The following is a 20,743-nucleotide window of genomic DNA, read 5'->3' on the forward strand; positions in this document are numbered from 1 at the left end:
GGTATTGCAGATACAAAGACTTTTGAGCTTAATTATGGGTTTTGGTACCTGATGTACAATTTCAAGACTACAGGGGGCCCGTATCTTTTGGAAGCTATAGGCTGGATGCCAGGATGGGAACAGGTTAGTAATTTTTCTTTTCAGAGTAACTAGGGCTTGGGTTGTGTGGCTAAATGCCTTCATATGCAGAGACAGGATGAATTTGGACTATTCAAAGGTGTTAATGGCTTTAGAAACTCTAAACTCAATTTTACTGCAAATTACAACTAAACATATGCATTGACAAACCAATCAAGACAGCACCACATCTCTTCAGAAGCCCACTAATGCCTCTGTTAGCTGCTGACACAACTGAAAATCTCTGCTTTGTGATATTCACATCTGCAGTTCTCTCAGCAAGTTCATTTACTCTTGCAGTGCAATCAAGATATGCTGGAGAAGGACAGTGGTAACTACACAACATTATGCTTTGCCTCCCTTTTATCAATGAGCATACAAGGAAAACTAATAAGGAACATACAAAACAATCCAAGAACATAGATAAATCCTCTTGGACCTTATCAGGAAGGCTTTTCTAAATAAGACAAACCCCTTCCATTTATAGCTGTCCAGCCATTTTTGGAGAGGAAAAGCTCAAGAGCACACTGTCCATGTATATTTGGACTAGCATTTTAAACATTTGTGATATTACTGGCAGGTATTTAATACCTGAGTACAAACAATGATTTCCTACACTGACAGTCACTGCAAGTCAGGCAGCTCAGAGCCTAAGCAAGCCCCCATCCCATGTCACTTTTAACACTACAGCCCTGCCACTGACCAGTCTCCCATTCTAGCTACATTTTCTGTTATTAAAATTACAAACCTAAGATTGTAGCCAGGAAAATTTACACTGTAGGACCTGTCCCAAAAATGATTACTTGCTCAAGAGAAATAACTTTTATAAACACTTACTAATCCCTTTTTCTTTTGGAGCAATCTTCTCTAGATCCTTCAACTGGAAGACATCTTTCTGTTCAAAACATGAAAGACATTTCAGTTCCAAATGACAGCATCATCTAAGCCTGAGTGTTTTTTACACTAAATCAATGCCAATAAAATCAAGTAGGAAATACACTGTATGTTTTGGTTTTGCTTGGGAAATAGCCTGCATATCCCTCAATAGAACTGGAACATTCTGAGAATTAAATAATAAGAAAAGCACTATTATTGTAATAAGCCCTGCTCTTTCCTTTGGTGATATGAAGTCATCATATTTCATCTAAAGTTAGACTATAAAGCCCTTAAATCCCAGGTTAGACTGTCAGCACAGATATATCATATTGCTCCAGTACTCAAGTGTCACAGTATTTTTTCTAAAAGGCAAAAAACATGGTGTATTACATGTGCCACCAATACAATTGTAGCTCAGCTTTTGGATCTCCAGGTTTCTTCTCCCCAGGGACCCTTTCCAACTCTGCTCTCAGTTTTTCTAAAGCCCAGATGTCTTCCTCCTTCCATAAAAAGCAGTGAGATACTTCCTAATTTCTTGCTGTCCCCTCTTATGGTAACAGACTCAAAATGAGAAGATGTGCATAGGTAGCACATGAAGAATTTAACACCACCTGTGCATCTTCATTCCTTGGCTCCACCTGGGGATAAGCCACCCGATCAGAAGTTAAATGAATGAAGTTTTGCCCCTGTAATTTTCACCCTAATGTCACAGGGCATCAGCGAAATGCCTGCCAGGATACAGAGTTCAGCTACATCCCCAGTTAAGCTCCTTTTAGGACCTATTTCCCCATCAATGTAAATGCAGGACAATTATAAGTTACTTACTGTTTCAAAAAAAATCTCCATCATGCGGGCCCTCTTCTCCTCAAAACTCAGACCTTTTTTCTTGGACTAGAACAGGAGAAAAAAGAAAAAAAAAAAACAAACCAAGACATTCAGCCACTGGAATAATTAGTATCTGCTCAGAATTCAAATCTATTTACCTGTAAGTTATATTTGCCACCCTTTGCTCCTTGATACATACCAATCCCAAAATATGTACTTATACCAAACTCACACAAATGTTTAATAACTCTCACAAACATAAGGAGTACCTTCTGTTTGGTTTGGGTTTTTTTAAGAACTGCTTTCTGTGTTTTGATACACAGACAGTAGTGTGAATTGTAGGCCATTCGGGTATTTTAAGGAGATAAGGAACATTTTAAGGTATGACTTTCTTCAAAGGTCCAAACCAACTTCATAATTTCGAGGTCACATTTTTAAAACTCTGCTGCCTTTATTTCTTTTCTCTCTGGTTGTGTGACCAAGCATTAAATAACTTGGGTTGAACTACAAACAAAAGGCAGAAATGGCTATGCACAAATAGCTATCAACAACACAAAACTGAGAAACAGTCTCCTCTGGTCACTTTCAGAGATGCTATTTTGATATGCCTCTTATAAAATCAGGATATAAAATATTTCACAGAGAATTGGAGTTTTATTAATAGCCTTCAGCATAAGTCTCAACAACCCAAAAGCAGCAGCCACAATGTGGTGCCCCACTCCCTGATTCACACGCTGTGTGCAGCTACAAAAAAGGGAAAGGGGGATAGAAAAGGCCAAATAGGATGTTGGCAGAAAAATGTCCCATTTTAAAAAACAAAACAAAAAAAAAAGGCACATTGTCGCTTACAAATCAGTGGAAGTGGGTAGACTATAACGAGAAACTTTGAGAAAGACACAGTTATGTTTCCAAGTTTCCAACAGAAAGGAGTCAACACCATTTTTACTTTTTTAATAGCTGCTTCCTTCTTAAAAAAGAACACAATCAGGCAGCACACAACACTGAAAACATATACCAAGAGCAAAATAGCCAGACTGATTTACTTTTAAAAAACAAATGTAAAAGCTAGCTTATGCAACTGCAGTAATACAGCAGGAGACAAAAACAGACGCAACTCAGTAATATATTTAACAAAGAGCACCATTAGTACTTTTTAGGTCCTCTCCTCTTTTAGCCAGCAATAGCCTAGGTCAGCACTGCTGTCTCCTTCGATGTCAGTATATTGCAGGATTAGAACCTGGAGCTGCCGTGAACATTCAAGTTGGAGCATGAACAGAAAGCAGACGGATTTAACTTCCACCTCCTGCCTTCTCCAAGAGCCCTGACCCCGCCAGCAGCAGCAGGAACAAAACGCGCAGGCACGACGTGGAATGGAAGTGGCGTTTCTGGAAGCATGTGCTTGTAGCTGCGCCCCTCGGGCGCCAAGTTTCACACCGCCTCTCCAGCAAACAGAGCGAAACAACGAAGCCAAGAGCACTCTCGATGCAGGTTATTGATTTTCACGTTAATTCCTACCTCACTGGCAGGCGTTCCCCACCACAAATATTAACCACACCACGAGCATCCATTTTGCTGCTGCGCCCGCAGGCAGACGGAAGAGTGCGGCGCTGTGAGCGCACTCGGGCACACAGCGATTCGCTCTGCCCGCTCCCACCTCCCCGCAGCCACAGGCTCAGCCTGGCCACTCCTGGGCTCCCGTGTCTCGGGGGGAAGCAGCGGGCACCGTGCCCACCTCGAGCCACAGCCACGGGGTTATGGCCACTCCTCCAGGTGCCGGCTCGTTTACATCGCTCTTCAACAGCCCGAAGGCTGCACCCCCAGAACCTGCACCGTGGGGCCTCCCCGGAGCGGGAGCCGCGCTCCCCTCAGAGCAGGGGGCACAGGGACAGCGAGGCGCGGGCGGCCCTCACCCGCCATCACTGCGGTCGCGGCTCCCCCCGCAGCCTTTGCGGGCGCCCGGGAAGGAAACCGGGGCGAGGCGGAGGGCGGGCGACCCCGCTTACCATGTCGCGGGCGGCCGGCGCGGTTTGATTCCGGCGCCACCGGGCGGGAAGAGGCCGGCGGGAGGGAGGGCAGGAGGGAGGGAGGCCGCGTGCGCAGCGCCGCCTGCTGCCCGCCCCGCCCGGCCCGCACCGCCCGGCCCGGCCCGGCCCGCACCGCCCGGCCCGCACCGCACCACCCGGCCCGGCCCGGCCCGGCCCGGCCCGCACCGCCCGGCCCGCACCGCACCACCCGGCCCGGCCCGGCCCGGCCCGGCCCGCACCGCCCTCACCGCCCTCACGGCGCGGCGGGGGTGGCAGCGGGGTTTCGGCCACGGCGAACGTGCGCGTGGTTTTTGTATGGTGTTTTGTTTTGTTTGTTTGTCTTGTTTTAGTTCGTCCCTTTGGTTTGGGTTGGGTTTTCGTTTGTTGGGTTTTTGTGGTTTGTTTTTATTTTTTTTTTTAACCTGCCGGGTGGTGCCGTAGAATGAAAGTGAGGGCACAGAAAGAACATGTTAACCGTGATCTAAGGCCACGTGTACTTCCTTCCTACCGGCCTGTCACAGGAGCCACGGCCGTGGAAAAACAAAGCCCTCGCCGCCCGTGGAAGGGAAGGGCCTGGCCGCATCTGGTGTTGCTTGCGACAGTAGTTCATGGCAATGGCTGTTCTAGCAGCTTTAATTACTGACGGCTTGTTTCAATTATTATTTGTGTTGTAAATCACTTTCCTTTAGCTGCAGCAAGTTCTGGAAAATTGCTTTGCAACAGCAGTGGCTTCATATCTGCCATACTAAATCAAGAATTTAAATTCAAGCAAATGAAAATGTGCAAGCTGAGATGTTCAGGCATTTTCTGTGAATATTTTCGATGCCTCTTGCAAGGTGACCCCTTCCCTGAAACCTGAAGTTCTTTTCCGTGTAGCCCATGATCCCGTTTCTTCTTGTGCACACCAGTGTATTACTAAAAATGAAATGCAAATTAGAAAAGACATTTTTAATACAAAGCTTTTTGTTCTTTCTCATGTGCATCACATTTTCAACTTGCTAACTCAGGATGAAATCTGTTGGTACACCCCCTCATCTGCTGTTGAGGGCTCATATTGTGTCTCCCTGCCTTCCATTTCCTTTGGCCAGCCCTTAAAGTGACAATGTCCCCACGCTCCCTGTGACAGTTCTTTTCCTCCTGTCACCCTCACCACTGCAGTCCAAGGGTCTGGGCCCCTTCCTGCTCCTTCACAGCCTGAAACAAAACTGAGCTCCGCTGTGTTTTCTACTGCTGACAAGCAAATGGCTGCTGCAACATTTGCAAAGTCCCCATTGCAGCGTGGGTTTTCTCCGAGCGACACGTATGAGTGGCAGGGTGGATGTCAGAGCTGAACATGCTGCCTGCAGTAGAGGAAGAGGAGAGGAAGGAAGCGTTTTCAGACGGGCATTCACTTTTGATGTGGGCTTGGGGCAAGCACCTCGTGTCTTCTGTTCAGTACGCATGAGGCAGCAGTGCTCCCATCTACCCATTACTTGTGAAAGTAGACTGGCAGCAAACACCCAGGTGTCACCCTCAAACACAGCACATGGCTGGAGCACACACCTGGAACCACAGCTGGAATGCATTCCTTGTTTTAGAGGTTGAATGTGATCACAACAACCCAGAGAGCCCATCCACCTCCAAAACATGCTCTTGAATGAGGGTGGGGTGAGTGGCACAGCAGGTTTTCTCTGCCCATGGACCCTGGGTGATGCCTTAAGTTTTAGCTTTCATATTTTCCAGATTCTGTACTGCATTAGTATATAACTCTGCACTTCATATAAAGTGTTAGCAAGTTGGCCTCACAGTTGAATAAGACAAAACAATCCTTTTCCAGCCTGAGAACTAAGGACACCATTGCAGCTTCCATCCCAAAAGGTATAAACAACAGCAAATTGAGGAGAGCAATCTGGGAGGATGGGACTTCATAACCTGAAGCTGTAACTGGTCAGTTAGCCCCAGTATATAAATGGACCAAAACTTATAAAAGTGTGAAAACTTGTGACTTAGTGTCCATCTTGGGTGGAGCCAGGGCCAGGCTCTTGTACTGCCCAAGATGTGTCCTTTGAAGGCCTTTTAATAAATACCTACTTTATTCCTTTAACACTGTCTAGCCTCTGTTCTAGGTAGCCTCTCAAGGTGTCATGGGGACAGCCAAGCTCAGCTGCCTCAAGTGCCCTGGCAGCCCTGAAGCCCTTTCACAGTGTCAGGAAAATCCACAAACACCAGAGGTTTATGTCCAAAAAGGAGACAGAGGAGTCCTGCAACTTTATTCAAATAAAGGGAGAATCCACCGGGGCACACGCCTGTGGGGTTTTCTCTCTGGAGGTTTCAGAGGACACAGCCTCCTTTTATCATGAACTCCTGGCCTCGTGTTGCCTCTTCCTTTCCCCACTGGCTGAGGTACTCGGAAGGTACAGCCTTCCTGAACTGCCTACCACATATTCCCCCCTGTACCTACTATTTCACCCCAAAGCTCAGAAACTCCAGCTTGTGCAGACCCGTGTTTGTTTCAGGAGCTAAGCTGTCAGGGCCATGCAGCAAACCCTCTGCCCAAAGTTAGCACAGACATTAAGACCCATTTCAAACATATTAACACCCATACCTTCACCCAGTAAATTGTTTGTAAAGACATCAGCTTTCCTCTCCACAGCCACATCACTGGGTTCAATTTGCTCTGTAATACGATGTTCCCTAACACCTCCCACATTTTGCAGCACTCAATCAAAACTAATTAGTTGAAAGGCCATGGGGTGAAAGAGGTCCCAAACAAAAGGGTGTATGTCATGCTTTGTCATTTGAGGGATGGTTTTCCATTACTGCAAGAAGTGGAATAAATGACTCCTAAAATAGATGAAGGCCTGGCACTTTTAATGGGCTTCAGAATGTCTAAACGTGGTATTTCACAAAACTGCTAGTCTTATGCTATGATTCTAAAAACAAGACAATGGATGGAAATACAGTGTAATGGAGACTCATAACTGTGTCTTTCTGTTAGAATATTGTTCTCATTTTCCTGTGATTTTCTTAAGCTTTAACAATTTGGGCTACATTTTCTATTCTAGGAGTCTGACTGAGATCTTTAAGTACTGGTCAAAACAGTTTTCCACTATTCCTGAGTTAGAGAAAATACAGTGCTTTGTCAGTGTAATTATGCTTGGATGAGATGAAATTTGTACTCTCCTTAATTTTGCTCTTACAATTGACTGTAGCTGAATTACAATCAGAAATTCTGTTTTGAAAGGACGAAAAAGTGACAATGGCAGAAAGCTTAGCCAGTAGAGAATGAAAATTGTCCTAGTTTAATTTTGTTCTTTTCATGCATATGTGCCATAGCACAGTCTTAATTACAAGAGCAATTTTTTTCATAAGGGAAGAGCTCAAGTCAATTATGTCAGGAAAATTAATCCACAAACAACAGAGTTTTATGTCCAAAAAGGAGACAGAGGAGTCTTGCAACTTAATTCAAACAGAGAGGCCATAGGGCATTTCCCATGGGGTCTCTCAAATTTTTAGGGGACACAGCCTCCCTTTTATCCTGATTTCCCAGCTGTGTTTACCTCTTTTCTTCCCCACTGGCTGAGGTACTTGAGGTACAGACTCCCTGAAACACCTAAGACCCTTTCTAATGTATAACCCCCCTCCATCTTTCTTTTTCTTTGTGTCTCTGTTCTTTTTCTCTAAATCCAGAGATTTAGCAGAGTCTTGAGTGAGTAACAGTATGTGTCAATTTATGGAATTCCTATGGAATTTATGGTTTCCCCCATTGCTTCTTTCACTTCACTGTATCTGGCCTTATGTACCATCAGGCCCACAGTTTGTAAAGACACCTCCTTCTCATTCCTTTCCAATAGCAGATCACTTTTTCTCTAGAAGAGTAAGATCAAGCCTTTCGAGTCCTGTGGCTGCCTCCCACAGCTCCTGTATGACTGACAGCAGTAGAGCTTAAGCATGGAGGACAAGGAGTTGCTCACCCATGGCGGGTGATACCAACTTCTCTGGGATCCAAGTAGTCTGTCATAGGCCATGGCCACACATCAAGGAGCGATATGATCCATGAGTATCCCATATAGGCCAGTCTGTGGCATCTGCTGCCTCATTTCATCCTTGAATGAGCTTTTGGACTGTAAGCAGGTGTTTTCCCTACAAACATTTAACCCTTGAGTGAAAAACCCTTGGTGAGAAATGCTAGCTGGCCCTCCCCCAAAACTTACTGCTTCCATAGCTTTGCTAGGCAGAGCTGCTGAAGTGAGCATCATGGTTATCCTCAAAGTAAGTAGCTCAAACACTAGAATTTTGGTCACAAGGCATTTCTCTGAAGGAACAAGGCATTCATATGCCTAGCTCACAACAAATCTGAGGGCAGCAGCCTTCAACTGCATGTAGCAATGAGCAGCAAGTGCTGGGTATCTCCTGCACCAGCTCAGCTGGGGCCTGCCTACGGAGAACATCTGTCCACAGAAATGACATTGACTGTTCCACTCCACTGAGATAGTTCAGTCTGGTCCAAATTAGAGAGCATTCACATGGATGGTCAATAAAACTGTGGGCAGAGTTAACTGCAGAGCAGCACAGCTGGATGTGAGAGACAACATCAGCTTAAGGAACAAGGAAACGTTTTTGAACATACAGTGGCATGTTAAGGGGTACCACTCTAAAGAGAGAAAGCCTACCAAGGGTGGCTGCCCAAAGTACCTGCTCCTTTAGCTACTTTGGCCCTATTCTCCCTGACATTGTTTCTCATTGGTGAGACTGGGTTCTCTAGTCATAATTACACAATTGCTAAAAGATTCTGCGCCTCATTTAGGTATTTTAATAAGTACCACAAGAGGGTCAAAGAGGAAGTTGGCCATTTACTGCAAATATTTTCTGATAAACAAGTGTTCCCCAGTATTAGTGTTCGGCCTGTCTGATTTTGCTCAGTGGTGAAGAGCCTCTGCTCTAGTACCCCAGGGAACAGAAAACATTTCTAGCCTATCAAAAAGACAAGATTTGGAATGTAACAAGCATCTTACCTACTAAGCCCAGTGGTTTCAGGCTGTCCTGTGCTATTGCTTCTATTCTTCATGACCTTTTTTTACATGGGAAGGAACAAGTGCTCTGCAACTCTGAATGTCAATCCAACACTGCTCGGCTTCAAGATGTGATGTTCTTTTAGCTGGCAGACAAATAAAGCCTTTTGTAATTATTTGAATTTCAGGGCAGATAGACAAGTACATTAGCACCAAGAGTCTATTTGCTGAGTGTGTATTCATCTGGAGACTGACAGAAAACAAAAACTGATCCATTACATTGTACTAGGTTTGTCTTTAGGAGAAAAATGAGGCCTCGAAACATGGCTGCTGACACTCCATAAGACTTGCAAGAAAGAATAAAACACATATTCCTCTAGAGGGTTTAGGGGAAAGATCCACAAAGATGGACAGCTGCTCAGTATTTCAGCTGTCTCATTTCTGACTGTCCTGCCAGTGAGCAAACACTCATCACTGGGGGTTTCACTGACCCTGCTAGTCCCCTCCATTGAGGTTGCATTCAAGCCAAATGATGTATCTGAAGATTCTGTCTTACTTTGTGAGCAAGTTTCCAGTCACACTGAGTTCTCAAATGATTCCGGTTTGATTCAGTTCTCAGATGATTCAGTGACCAAGAAGACATAGGAACTATGTGAAATTGAAGCTTGAACTATGTGAAATTAATACAGGCTGGAAATTTGTTCTTACAGAAACAGAGTCAGACTGAACTCCTAAGGCAAATTTTCTGTTCTCCACAATAATTTAATTTGGTTTTCTGCAACACACCATTGAAAGATTATATCACAGCTCAGCTAAAAGGTACTGTGTACCTGTGATGCAAGCAGAGAAGCTTACAGCTCTTAATCTTACTGCCACCAATGAAAATCTTAATTTTGATTCCTGGACTGAAGAAGGAAGAGAGGAACAAGGAAGCTCCAACTCTGCACCCTCTTCCCAAGAACAAATCAAGTCCCTCTTTGCTCTATGTCAACATAAAAATTTAACACCCATGAAAAAAACACAGTTTCCTTGGATTGTGACCTCTGGTGTCAGGGAAGAAAACTGGAAAAAATTACCTGTCTTCCCTGCATTATGGGGTTACTTTTAGGGACAAGTGAGTATAAGACATATGAAAAATAAATCCTCAAGCATGATAATAACAGAGGAAACAAGCTTTATTTTTATTATTTGAAATTTTTGTGCGTGGTAAAGGTACACATTTGACTCCAGTTTTCCTACATTTCCAAGACAGAGTAATTTTTTTTGTCAGCTAAAGCATTATGAATACCATGGCACACAGGAAGCTAAAACTACACACACGCACACACACGCACACACACACACAAACACTTTGATGTGCATCTTTCATCCTTGACCTTAAGGAGAAAAAGTCTGTATTTAGCTTCATTGGGATTAAAAACAAACAAACAAACAAACAAAAACATCATCATTGACAACAAAAAACAAGTGAGAAGAATATTTCATTATGAGTGTCAAGAGAGTGCAAGGTTTACATATACACAAAACATATATTGACTTACAAAGATGGAATGTACAAAAACTTATAAAAGAACATGAAAAAAAGAACTGCAAATACTCCTAGAACAGGAAAGCTGCAGCATATCGACTGGTAGAGATTTCTATCAGGGGTTGCTGCCATACACTATGCAACTTAGGGAACATTCCCATGTCATAAAGCCAAAGAAAAAAGTGTCAGGGTTAAGGCTGTGTTGCTCACAAACATCGACTGAAGTGCTGTACATTCGTCAGAAATAAAATGACCTGTTAGGAACCTTCCCACTCCATAGTACAAAAGGTATTTTGTACACTTCCCACAAACAGGTCAGAAAATCACTGCTTGAATTCTTGAAGAAAAGTTTGACTTTACATCATGATTTCATAACGAGCTGTCTCCCACAAATGAAAGTCATTTCTTTAGAACAAACACAACATATTGGGCACTTATAGTTCTCATTAGGGCAACACTAGATCCTTATTATAAAAAATACTGACATAAAATCAAAAGCCCTCTAGCTTTTACAGAACAGATGAACATTTACTAGTAAATAGCACTCCATGAGGCAATTGCTTGCCTAAACCATTTTCCTTTTCTGTTTCAATACACTGGTGCTGGTTTAGCCTATGTAAAACTCTCCTATTGTTTATATTGGATTTATCTGAACAGATCTTTTTATTCTATTCACTGAACAATGAAAATACAGTTGGCTAGTTTGTCCTAAAATGCTCCATATGACACAAGATCTAATAACATTTTGAGATTACTTTTGAGTTGAAGATTAGTTAAATGAAGCAAATTCTTTCACCATTCATGCTGTGCTGCTAGTCAATTAGCATTCCAGGGAAGTTAAGGGGACATTTGGTTATACCTGAAATCTGGCAGCAGCGTGCCTATAAAGCCTTTAATAAACGCTAACAACTCAGCAAATCACGTAGTGCAATTCTGACCTTCCCTTAATTGGATGAGAAAAAAGTCTGCCAACTTTTAAGTGCAGAATTTCTGCTTTGGTTGCTCTTTGTAAGGTTTGTAAACCAAGCATTTTAGCGAAGTTGGCTTCAGAAGCACCGTAAAAGCAATGTGTTTCTCAGTGCCAGGCAGATAAGGTCAGACCTTGGAAGGGAATGCCTTATGCCACTAAATTTGAAGTTGAGCATTTGCTATCAGAAATAATTTCAAATTCATGACATTCTTTAGGTGCTGCTCTGCTGATGATGTCTGAAAATCCAAAAGACTACTCAATTTTCAGAAAAAATCCACAGAACTCCTAATAGCTTTGATCTGGGTTGTGAGGGGGGTTATGTGCAGAATTCACTTATTTCATCAGGATGCACTGGGTTCACAAGGGTTATCTAAAATCCTGGTAAACAATGCTGGACCAAAGGACTGAAAAATTTATGAAGTGTATACATGAAATAGCACAGTCTTAAGTATCTTTTCTGATATATGGGTTAGGATCTGATTTTCATGCTTCTCAAAGTACCTGACAACAGAGATTTGGCAATGTTTTCTGAGGGGTAAATGTGCAAGCTTAGTAAAATTGTATTCTAAATATCCATATTTGGAACTAAATATGATAACTGACAGCCACAGCAGATTTAAAAAAAATTTTATCTCAATCTGCGCAACTTCTTCTCTCTATTACTAAATACAGTTCAAATGTTTTTTCTTCAATGATGTGCCATTTAAGGGTCTTCCAGTGTCAGAAAGTGTTATAAGGACACTTAGAATGAAAATTTGATCTACAGCTTTGTTAAACTTTGATAGGACAGTTTATTTGTAATAACTGAGACACCATCTTCAGAATTTTAGGACAAACTCAGTTCAAGCAGAGGATATTTTGTTCTCTTAGTAATAACAAACTTGAGTTTTAATATCCATTAATGTTACCACCAGTTTCTTAGCTTCATTATACAGTCCTTAAGCTTCATGCACAAAATATTTATTCCAATGAACTAAGGAAACTTATATTTGCACGAGAAATTTTAAATTGGTTCTATGTGCAAATAACAAACAAAGGAAAGAAGAGGAAAAATCTTCAGGAAACAGTAATTAAAAACCAGACAAACCCATTTAAGAACCTTGGGGTCTGCATTTTTACAAGTCAAATGCAACTTTAGAAAAAAACCATTAGCTTTTCTCAAATTCATCAGAACAATCACCTTACATTTTAGAAATAAGACAAATACTTATAACAAATTTATCAAAGATTTCTTTCCATTTTGCAAACATGCTTAAAATACTCCCTTGTTTCTGACCCAATGCCCTTTTGTTTAACGCTCTAAAAATGAGAAAATAAAGACAGCACTTCCCAGGCTATTGTAGGCATTGGCAGCAAGCTCACAGCTCCTCAAACAACACTTAAAAGGGAGCACCACTCCATCTATATAGGCTACAGTAGCAACTCAACCTTTGACCACTGGATATAGAAATAAGAATAAAGCCAATGCTACTTTAGGAAGACAAGTTCATACTTAGAAAGCCCCCAACAAACCAAACATTAAAAACAGAACCATGCCTGTAAGAATTTCCAGTTAAATTAATACTTCAACAAAGAACACAGTAGAGAGATCTGGCAGAGGAAGGAAGGTCATTTTTCGGAGTACTGCCATTGTCAAACATCATACATACGTTCCAGTTTGCTGAAATAACCCACATTTACTTTTTTTTATTTTTATGTCAATCGGTCATACATACATACATACATACAAACAAATTGGAACAAATCTCACAGTCCTTGTTTTGTCTTCTAACAAAATTCCCTTTGATGAAGGACTTCAGGAATTGGTTCAAATTCATTTTTATTTGTAACGTATATTTTCTCACATAAAAACGAATAGCTTTGGTAACCCTTGGCTTTCCTATACAACCTCTGTTTACCACAGTTCCTTTGGTTGTATAATGTAGGTCCTCCACAGGGTACTTCTCTGGCTTTCTGTCCTGTGTGAAGCTGCATTTTATTTTAGAGGTTAATACAATGATTTGCCGTAAGGAAACATGGCAATGAACACGTACGAAAGAGTGGCACACATGAGGTTAATTGACTTGACATTGTAATAACCCTGATCCTAATGAACTAGTTTGGTGTCAGAAGGTCTGTGGTTATACAGAAATTCCTCTCCCACTAATGTATCATTACAATTAAGTTTTTCCAGAGCTTTAGAAATGTCAGGTCTCTGCAAAGTCCTTCCAGCACACTGAGCAAGAGGAAGAGTGAAAAACGGCCACATGAAACAATCCTTCATTAATTCCACATGAGTAGGGAATTTGCATTGATTCTCATAGTGCTAAACACTGAGCTGTGTTAGGTCTGACGGTTAGAGCTAGACGGATTTTGTGAGACTTAACCTTATACTAAAAGGATCTACTTGTTATACACAGTAAGACTGAAGAATGTTAAAAGTGTAATACCTACCATGATAATGAGATCTAGAAGATTCCCAGGATCACCTCTGGGTTAAATAACATGTAAGAATGATACTTCTTTAAATGTGGAAGCTCTGAGCAGGAGCTATCCCTTCGCAGTCATCAAAAAGCTTTGGGGACTTTCCCCAAACTTTTCTCATTTTTGCCTTATTATTTAATTCCAGTTTCACAGGATGCAGTTTGTGTTTAATTTCACATTGTCTTTATGAATTCAGTTACAGAGGATTTTTTTTATTAACACTTACAACAAAAATTTCAGTGAGAAACATAAGAGGTGCAAGTCCTATGTAAACAAGGTAAGTTTGGAAATTATGAGAAGTCCACAAGAGATGCCTTTGTTATTAAAAATAAAAACAAAGTAGGAGATATCCTGCACTGGATCTCTAGGACAAGTCTTTTCTTAAGGGTGGGTGATTATCCATCTCCAGAGCTCCTTGCTACTGTAAGTATCGATAGACCTTGAAGCAGTGATTTCCAGAGTCTGCGACTACAACGTGGCCATCTGAAGTAAGAGCCAGACCTTGGGGACCATAAAGGGGGTCAGCAGAGGTGTTAATGTAGGATAAAAATGATCCGCTTCCATCAAAAACCTTTGAGGGTGAGAAAGCACAGAATACATGTTATGAATAAAAAAAGAAAGTAACAGACACAAGTCTATTTTCAGTTAGAGTGTTATACTTCTCATTTCTGAAACAGTTGACATACTATAGAAGAAAAAAGGGTAAAATCTGTTCTGTTCTCATAATATGCAAGACTATATATAAATGTATGTTCTTATTAAAAAGAACTAATTATAGCTGCCAGGATCTTTGGCAAGAATTAACACACAATGAAATAATAAGAATAAAAAATAAGAACCTCAGCTGTTCTTGTTCTAAAAATAGTCAACTACAATAAATAAAACTTAATTGGGAACTCAACCAACACCTTGTTTTCCTAACAAATATCACTGTTGTGGCTAGCCTGATTCTTAGGCTCCCACACAGAAAACCAGGAATTTGTTTATCCTGTTGACAGTGCTTCCTGAGAACAACTCAGAAGCAGCTCCCTCAGTTTTATATTCAGTGGAAATAATACATACACTTTATTAGGTATTCTTTGGCAAACAAGAAGACCTTGTGATTAGCACTTAAAAGATAAAAAGACTGCAACTCTCATAACTTGAAAGCAGAATAATTTCTCAACATTTAAAAAAAGATGATAAAAATCTGCTGCATTCACCTCAAGTCATTTGCATTTTCATATTTTCCACTATGTCTCTGATTTTCTGTTATGGTGATTATAAATTACTATAATCTCAGCAATGCTTGGAAGTCTCCTAAGTCATCAAGGAACTTTTGGGGAACTACATGGTCCCGAAATCCTTGGTCACAGTGGCCGTCAGAGCTGCCAGCAGCCACACTGAAAAGCTGACAATCTAACACCACCAGGTCTGAAAGTGGACAATGAGGCATATAAAGGATGGTGTGAGAAACCACATCACTTCTAATGCTGATGGTGTTTCTTGGGCAGTCTGAAGGCCAGAGTTAGCAACCCATTACATTTTTTTTAATCAAGCACCTTTGAAGTAAAGAAATTTCTACCTGTATTCGGCTGTTTCCCCAATCTGCTACGATAATATTTCCATTAGAATCTACTGCTACTCCAGTTGGTGCATTAAATTGCCCATTTCCTTCTCCATTTGATCCAAACTTCAGCATGAACTCTCCCTCCTGGTTAAAGACCTGTATGGGTTAAAACAACAACCTAAATATGACATGGTATCAAGTATTAGTAATCTAGTACTACCAGTTCACCTGCTAATTAAAGGAGGAATTGAAGAATTCCTAGGAACACACACAAGATGGGAGAAGAGGTGCCCATCTCTCCCTTCACTCCATTACACCATATAGCATTTCTTTTCTCACTTAAGATCTGATTCATCTCAGACATGGAGGCAAAGAGCCCCAGAATTCTTCTGCAGCTTGTGCATCTTGAACTGCAAAGAGCTGAATGCAGATGCAGCACTGGGTTCTTTGTTTCTTTGGAGCTAAAACACAATGGAGCAGATGCTCTCTTCTCTGCTTCCATAATCTAACACACATTGCAATTCATGGCATGCTGCTCTCTGTAGACAGTTCAACAACTGAATTCTCATTGATGGTAACAGGTTTAGACAGCAGAAAGATGGAGCTGATCAATGACTATTCTGTCAGTGACCTGGATGCACCAGTGGGACCAAACAAGATACAAAATGTGTCATTTACATAGTACACAGCCATCTCTAAAATATTTTCGTCCATCTTGGATCCAGCTGCAGCACAAGGTCCAGTGGTGTTCTTAGAGATTTGATTGTGGCTTGCACAAGAAAATGCAAAGACCTGACAAGTGCCAAGTGCACACTGAAGTGCTGATAAGGTGGAAGATGTCAGGGAATTACTGTGTTCTTGAACACCCACAGTGAAAAGAGAAAAAAAACATTTCGGGAAGGAAATTAATGAAGTACCAAGTTAGCGCCTCAGATGATTAAAGAAAATAATAATAAAAAATAGCCAACTAATGAAAAAAATAGACAAAGATATATTGCTCTCTCCCTGGGCTGAAGTGACCAAATGAGAGAGAAGCCTACATTGCACAGGATTTTCCATAAAAGATGCCTGAGGGAAGGAACATCCTTGAAGGTTAATGGGGGCAGGAGAAAAATGTTGCTGAGTGAGCTTGCTTAATTCAAGACACTGGTGGCAGGAAGCAGCTTTGGGACTCATAAGAGTGAAATGAATTTATTTACCTATTTATAAACTAATTTATTATTTAAAAGAAGATGTACTCTCTGCTCTCAGATTATAAAGTCTCCAGAGTGTCAACAGTTATATGTACCAATTTAGAGAACACTACAGAAATAAGAATCTCTCCCAGTTAGTACCAAATTGTAACAAGTAACATTTGTATCCCATTGAGTCACACCAGAGACAGATGGAACACTCTGTTCTCATTAGAAATGTAATAATTACAAATCCTCTAGGATGCCACACTTCTTACATTTCTTCATTTGCTTTTTTTTCATTTCAGTTTGCCCCTTGCTGTTAAGCTTCTCCAGGCATTCTTATTACCAGGCAAACCTTGCTTTTGGAGAGGTAATTTATGGAGTCATAGGTCTCCTGCTGCTTTAGGGCTCCTGCAGCAGTCTTGGTTTGTGTGTTGTAATCCAAACCACAAGCTGCTACTTTCCTCACTAATTCCAAAAGGATACACAAGCAAGGTTACTATTCCAGACCTAGGTGATTCAGCACTGCTCAGGACACACAGGTGTCTATGCTCAGGCAGCAACTTCCTATTTCAGGTGAATATATAAAATTTATTTTTTCAATTAGAAACAGTGAAGAACTAGACTGAGGGTTCATCTGTGTGTTCAGTCAAAATAGGCATTAGGTGAAATGCCAGGGATATTATTTTGTTGGTGTGTGGGACTGACACACATGTCCTGAGAGCCCAGGTAGAACAGCATCCTGCCTCTGTCCTCCTGCTGCTCTCTCCTGTAGAGGGAGGGCACAAGAGCACCTGCCGGAAGTGTAGGAAAGGAAATACCTGAGAACAAACACACACGGGTGAGGCATTTCTGAAGTGGCCTGTATCTCCTTCACAGACATTTGCCAACACATCTCAGCATGTTTCCTTGGTTTAGTTTATTACTGGGACAAACAAACTTCCTATCATACCATGACTTTAACAGGCTGAGAGTCAGGAATTCCCATGGGTGTAAGGACAAGTGGCCAGTTCCTCCCAGTGCAGGAGGCACTTAATGAAAACCAATAATTACATGGGTTTTAAGAGAATCAGGTTGTAAAATGGGTCCAGTACTCTTAAAGCTTATAGGTATGGAATTTAAAGACTGTCATGTATCTTTACTTTGTTATAATTTTACAACTAGAAATGTGGAAAGCTTTTACTGGGAAATTCAAAAGCCAAACTTTTAAAAGACAGAACACAGGGTCAGTAAGAGGTTTGGCAGACGGCTACTAAAAATAAGTGAAGTTAAATTTATTTATGTTTAAGCCATTGAATTAGAGACCATTATAGTGACACCAAAGCAATGCACTGCATGCAAAGTTCTCTGAAAGTGCTGTCCCTATAGCAGAGCTATGTCACACTCCTTATATGGAGTGTGATCTCTTTGGTTTTAACAATGCATTGTTTTCCCCAAGAAAGTATCATAATAAAATTAAAATGGCAACTTTCCAAGTTGCCATTGACAGTACCTTGACAGAATGGTTATGAAAATCTGTTATGATAATTTCATTGTTGCTGTTTACAGCTGCAAAATGAGGACCTGCAATGCAGAACAAGAAGAAAAAATAGTAATGCCATTAAAAGTATTGTAACTATGGTTAAATTAAAAAAAAAAAAATCAGCCTGCCAGCATATTATGTTTGGCTTCTGAGCAATAGTAGTCCAAGTGGGAATACCAATTTCAAATTAAGAGTAATTTTACTTCATGGTTTTTTTAAAAGCTCAGAAGCTTTTTGCAAACACAAATAATTTCTTTTTCAACCAGTTGTCAGCTATTGTTACCAACAGGCATTGTTGATTTCTCCCTCTCTTGTATACATATCACTATGCAGAGATTTATGGGCTTATTAACAAGACAAAACATGAAGTGCTTAAGCATAAAGTTGTGTATACACTGAAAATTGTTATCAAAAACGTTCCTGTAAATTCTTAATTGAAATATTTTATGCACTGTGTGCTCACATCTTACAAGCATTTGAGCTAACAAGTTTTAGGATAAATAAAAAAGTTACTTAGAAGACCACTGTCAGGGGAAAAAGGGCACTTTTTGCTTTACATTGGGTATTGAAATATGTGTGTAAATTTGAGAAAAAAACAAATGGTAGCTTGAAAACAGGCAAGTACCCAAATCCAAACATTTGATGCTATTTTGAGTTACTGAACAGAACTCAGTTTCAGTTTTCACAGTATATCAGGAAAAACTATTAAAAAAGTGAAAAAAATTGCATTGAAAACATTCAAGTATTGATAATTTACCTGTCTTCTGTAGCTTGTCAGCAAGAACAAGTAATGTATTTCTCAAATGCACTGTTAGGAAGTATGTGCCTACTTATTTTCAGGAGGCGTTTTTGCAAATTTTTCGAATGAAAAGAAATTGAGATACCCAGAAAATTTAGATGTGTTAGAGCTCAAGCTCTCATAAATTATATGTATTATGCCATAACACATTGCAAGACATCTCAGGATAAAAACACATTGATGCTATTCCTCTCTTTCACTGTGAACCAGTCAAAACATCAGACCAATGAAACTACATACTAAAAATGACCCAACACCTGTAAAATGACCTGCATACCTAATTTTGCATCTTTATTTCAAATTTTGAAAGAACAGCTATTCACTTAAAATGTATCAGTGGGGTTGCTCTGTTTTTTAAACTTAAATGCATGTTCTACGTGAAAGACAGCATGTGCAAGCAGTCAGTTGAATATAAATGGCAATTTCCCCAAACTTACAATGGCTGTTCCATAACTCTGCCTTCCTGATCTCAATCTTAACACTACCCCATTACACTCATTTTCTAAGAGATACCACTTAGGGCATTGGGATTTGTGTGTCTGATGATTGGAAACACAAAGCACAGCATCTGAGCTGACTGTGGTGAACAGCTTAGTGTGGCAACTACAAAGCACTTATAAAATGCTAGTTAAGATCAGTCTTTCTTGGGTCACTGATCTGGAATGTTTCCAGGCATAGGGAGGTCGATGAAACAATCTGGTTACAGTTACATTTGCACAACAGATGTTGCAGTCTGCCTGACCAATCAAGCAAATAGGAGCTGTATGTCTAGCAGAACCTCTCCCCTGGAGGATAAAGGAGTAGATTACAGCATCTTCAACATGCTCAAACATCATGCAAATGTGAGCAGAAGAGGCAAGAAAAGGGGATTTACATATTACCATCAAGTGTACCTGCAAACTGCTTGTCACCATTTCCTCGACTTCCAAACCTGGTGACTATTTTCCCATTTGGCTGGAAGATGAAGACACAGCATGCTTTATTGTCCACTACAATGATGTGTCCATTACGATCCACAGAAACGCCTTTAGGTCCCATGAGCTTTCCAGATCCAATTTTGGCCTAAAAGGGAAAACATGGAAACCAGGAAAATATGATAGAAATTAGTGATAGAATTATCAAGATAGAAATTAGTTAGTACAGTTTAAAAATTGTATTACAGGCACAGAGAAGAATGGAGAGGCATTTTTTCATAAAAAGTTGGAAGCAATAGTTTCTGTCAGCTCTTACCATGTACTTCATAATTTTTTTCTTCAGCTCAAAAAAAAGTCTGCTTTCTGTATGTTTTTTCTAGACTGAAAAGTCTGCAACCACAGCATCCAAGTCCAAATAAGAAATAGAGTCATCAGATTTGTGTGACTTGATAAACCTGTCAGAAATGCCTGTGTATCCAGCATTAGGGTACCAGCGGGACAGGCAGACAAGCAGAAAGGAATTTTGTCTCCTACTGCATGCTGTTCCCGAGTCCAACAACCACCTTGATGGACAGGGAGACATCTTTATCACTGCCTGCATCAAAGAAGTCAGAGTTCTTGGAGCATCAGGGCTAGGTGGGATATAGGCTATGATGTCCTCTGTAGCCTTTCTTGGGTTAGTAAGACACCAGCACCTTCTGAGTGCTCTCAGAAAGAATTTGAGCAGAGCTAAAGCTCAGACTAACCTCTCTGTCTTCCACTAGATTCCACGTGAGATTGCTTCACTTGCAGCTTAGACACATGAAGTATCAGCTGAAAACTGCAAAAGGGAGAGGATCATGTTGCCAAACAGCAAATGAAGCAATCTTTGAAACACTAAACAAATCAAAGCTTGTTCCTGTCTTAGGTAAATAAAATTATTTCCATCATTTTAAATAGGCCTTGTGATTACCAAAACCATCTGCTGGCATAATCAGCAACAGGAGGGGA

The 20,743-nt window shown here is 40.9% G+C and overlaps 2 protein-coding genes across 15 annotated transcripts in view; both read right to left on the minus strand.

The window, feature by feature from the left end:
* Positions 1-3,944, minus strand: part of MND1 (meiotic nuclear divisions 1) — a 40,994-nt gene extending 37,050 nt beyond the window's left edge. The window contains exons 1-3 of one of the 2 annotated variants that reach the window (XM_068187250.1): positions 3,822-3,944; positions 1,819-1,884; positions 955-1,012 (exon numbers count right to left, since the gene is read on the minus strand). In XM_068187250.1, coding sequence (XP_068043351.1) covers positions 955-1,012; positions 1,819-1,884; positions 3,822-3,824 — 127 coding nt within the window. In that variant the 5' untranslated portion in view covers positions 3,825-3,944. Of the gene's footprint in view, positions 1-954; positions 1,013-1,818; positions 1,885-3,072; positions 3,229-3,821 lie in introns of those variants that run through there. The other variant, XM_068187249.1, reaches the window with a different exon arrangement.
* A 6,046-nt stretch (positions 3,945-9,990) lies between these two features.
* TRIM2 (tripartite motif containing 2) overlaps positions 9,991-20,743 on the minus strand; it is an 88,659-nt gene continuing 77,906 nt past the window's right edge. For 12 of the 13 annotated variants that reach the window (XM_068187258.1, XM_068187251.1, XM_068187255.1 and 9 more), the window contains 4 exons: positions 19,721-19,901; positions 18,011-18,081; positions 15,359-15,499; positions 9,991-14,365 (listed from right to left, as the gene is read on the minus strand). In XM_068187258.1, the coding sequence (XP_068043359.1) occupies positions 14,213-14,365; positions 15,359-15,499; positions 18,011-18,081; positions 19,721-19,901 (546 nt within the window). In that variant the 3' untranslated portion in view covers positions 9,991-14,212. The remainder of the gene's footprint in view (positions 14,366-15,358; positions 15,500-18,010; positions 18,082-19,720; positions 19,902-20,743) is intronic. The other variant, XM_068187265.1, reaches the window with a different exon arrangement.

Source organism: Anomalospiza imberbis, chromosome 4 (assembly GCF_031753505.1).
Source record: "Anomalospiza imberbis isolate Cuckoo-Finch-1a 21T00152 chromosome 4, ASM3175350v1, whole genome shotgun sequence".
Taxonomy (NCBI): domain Eukaryota; kingdom Metazoa; phylum Chordata; class Aves; order Passeriformes; family Viduidae; genus Anomalospiza; species Anomalospiza imberbis.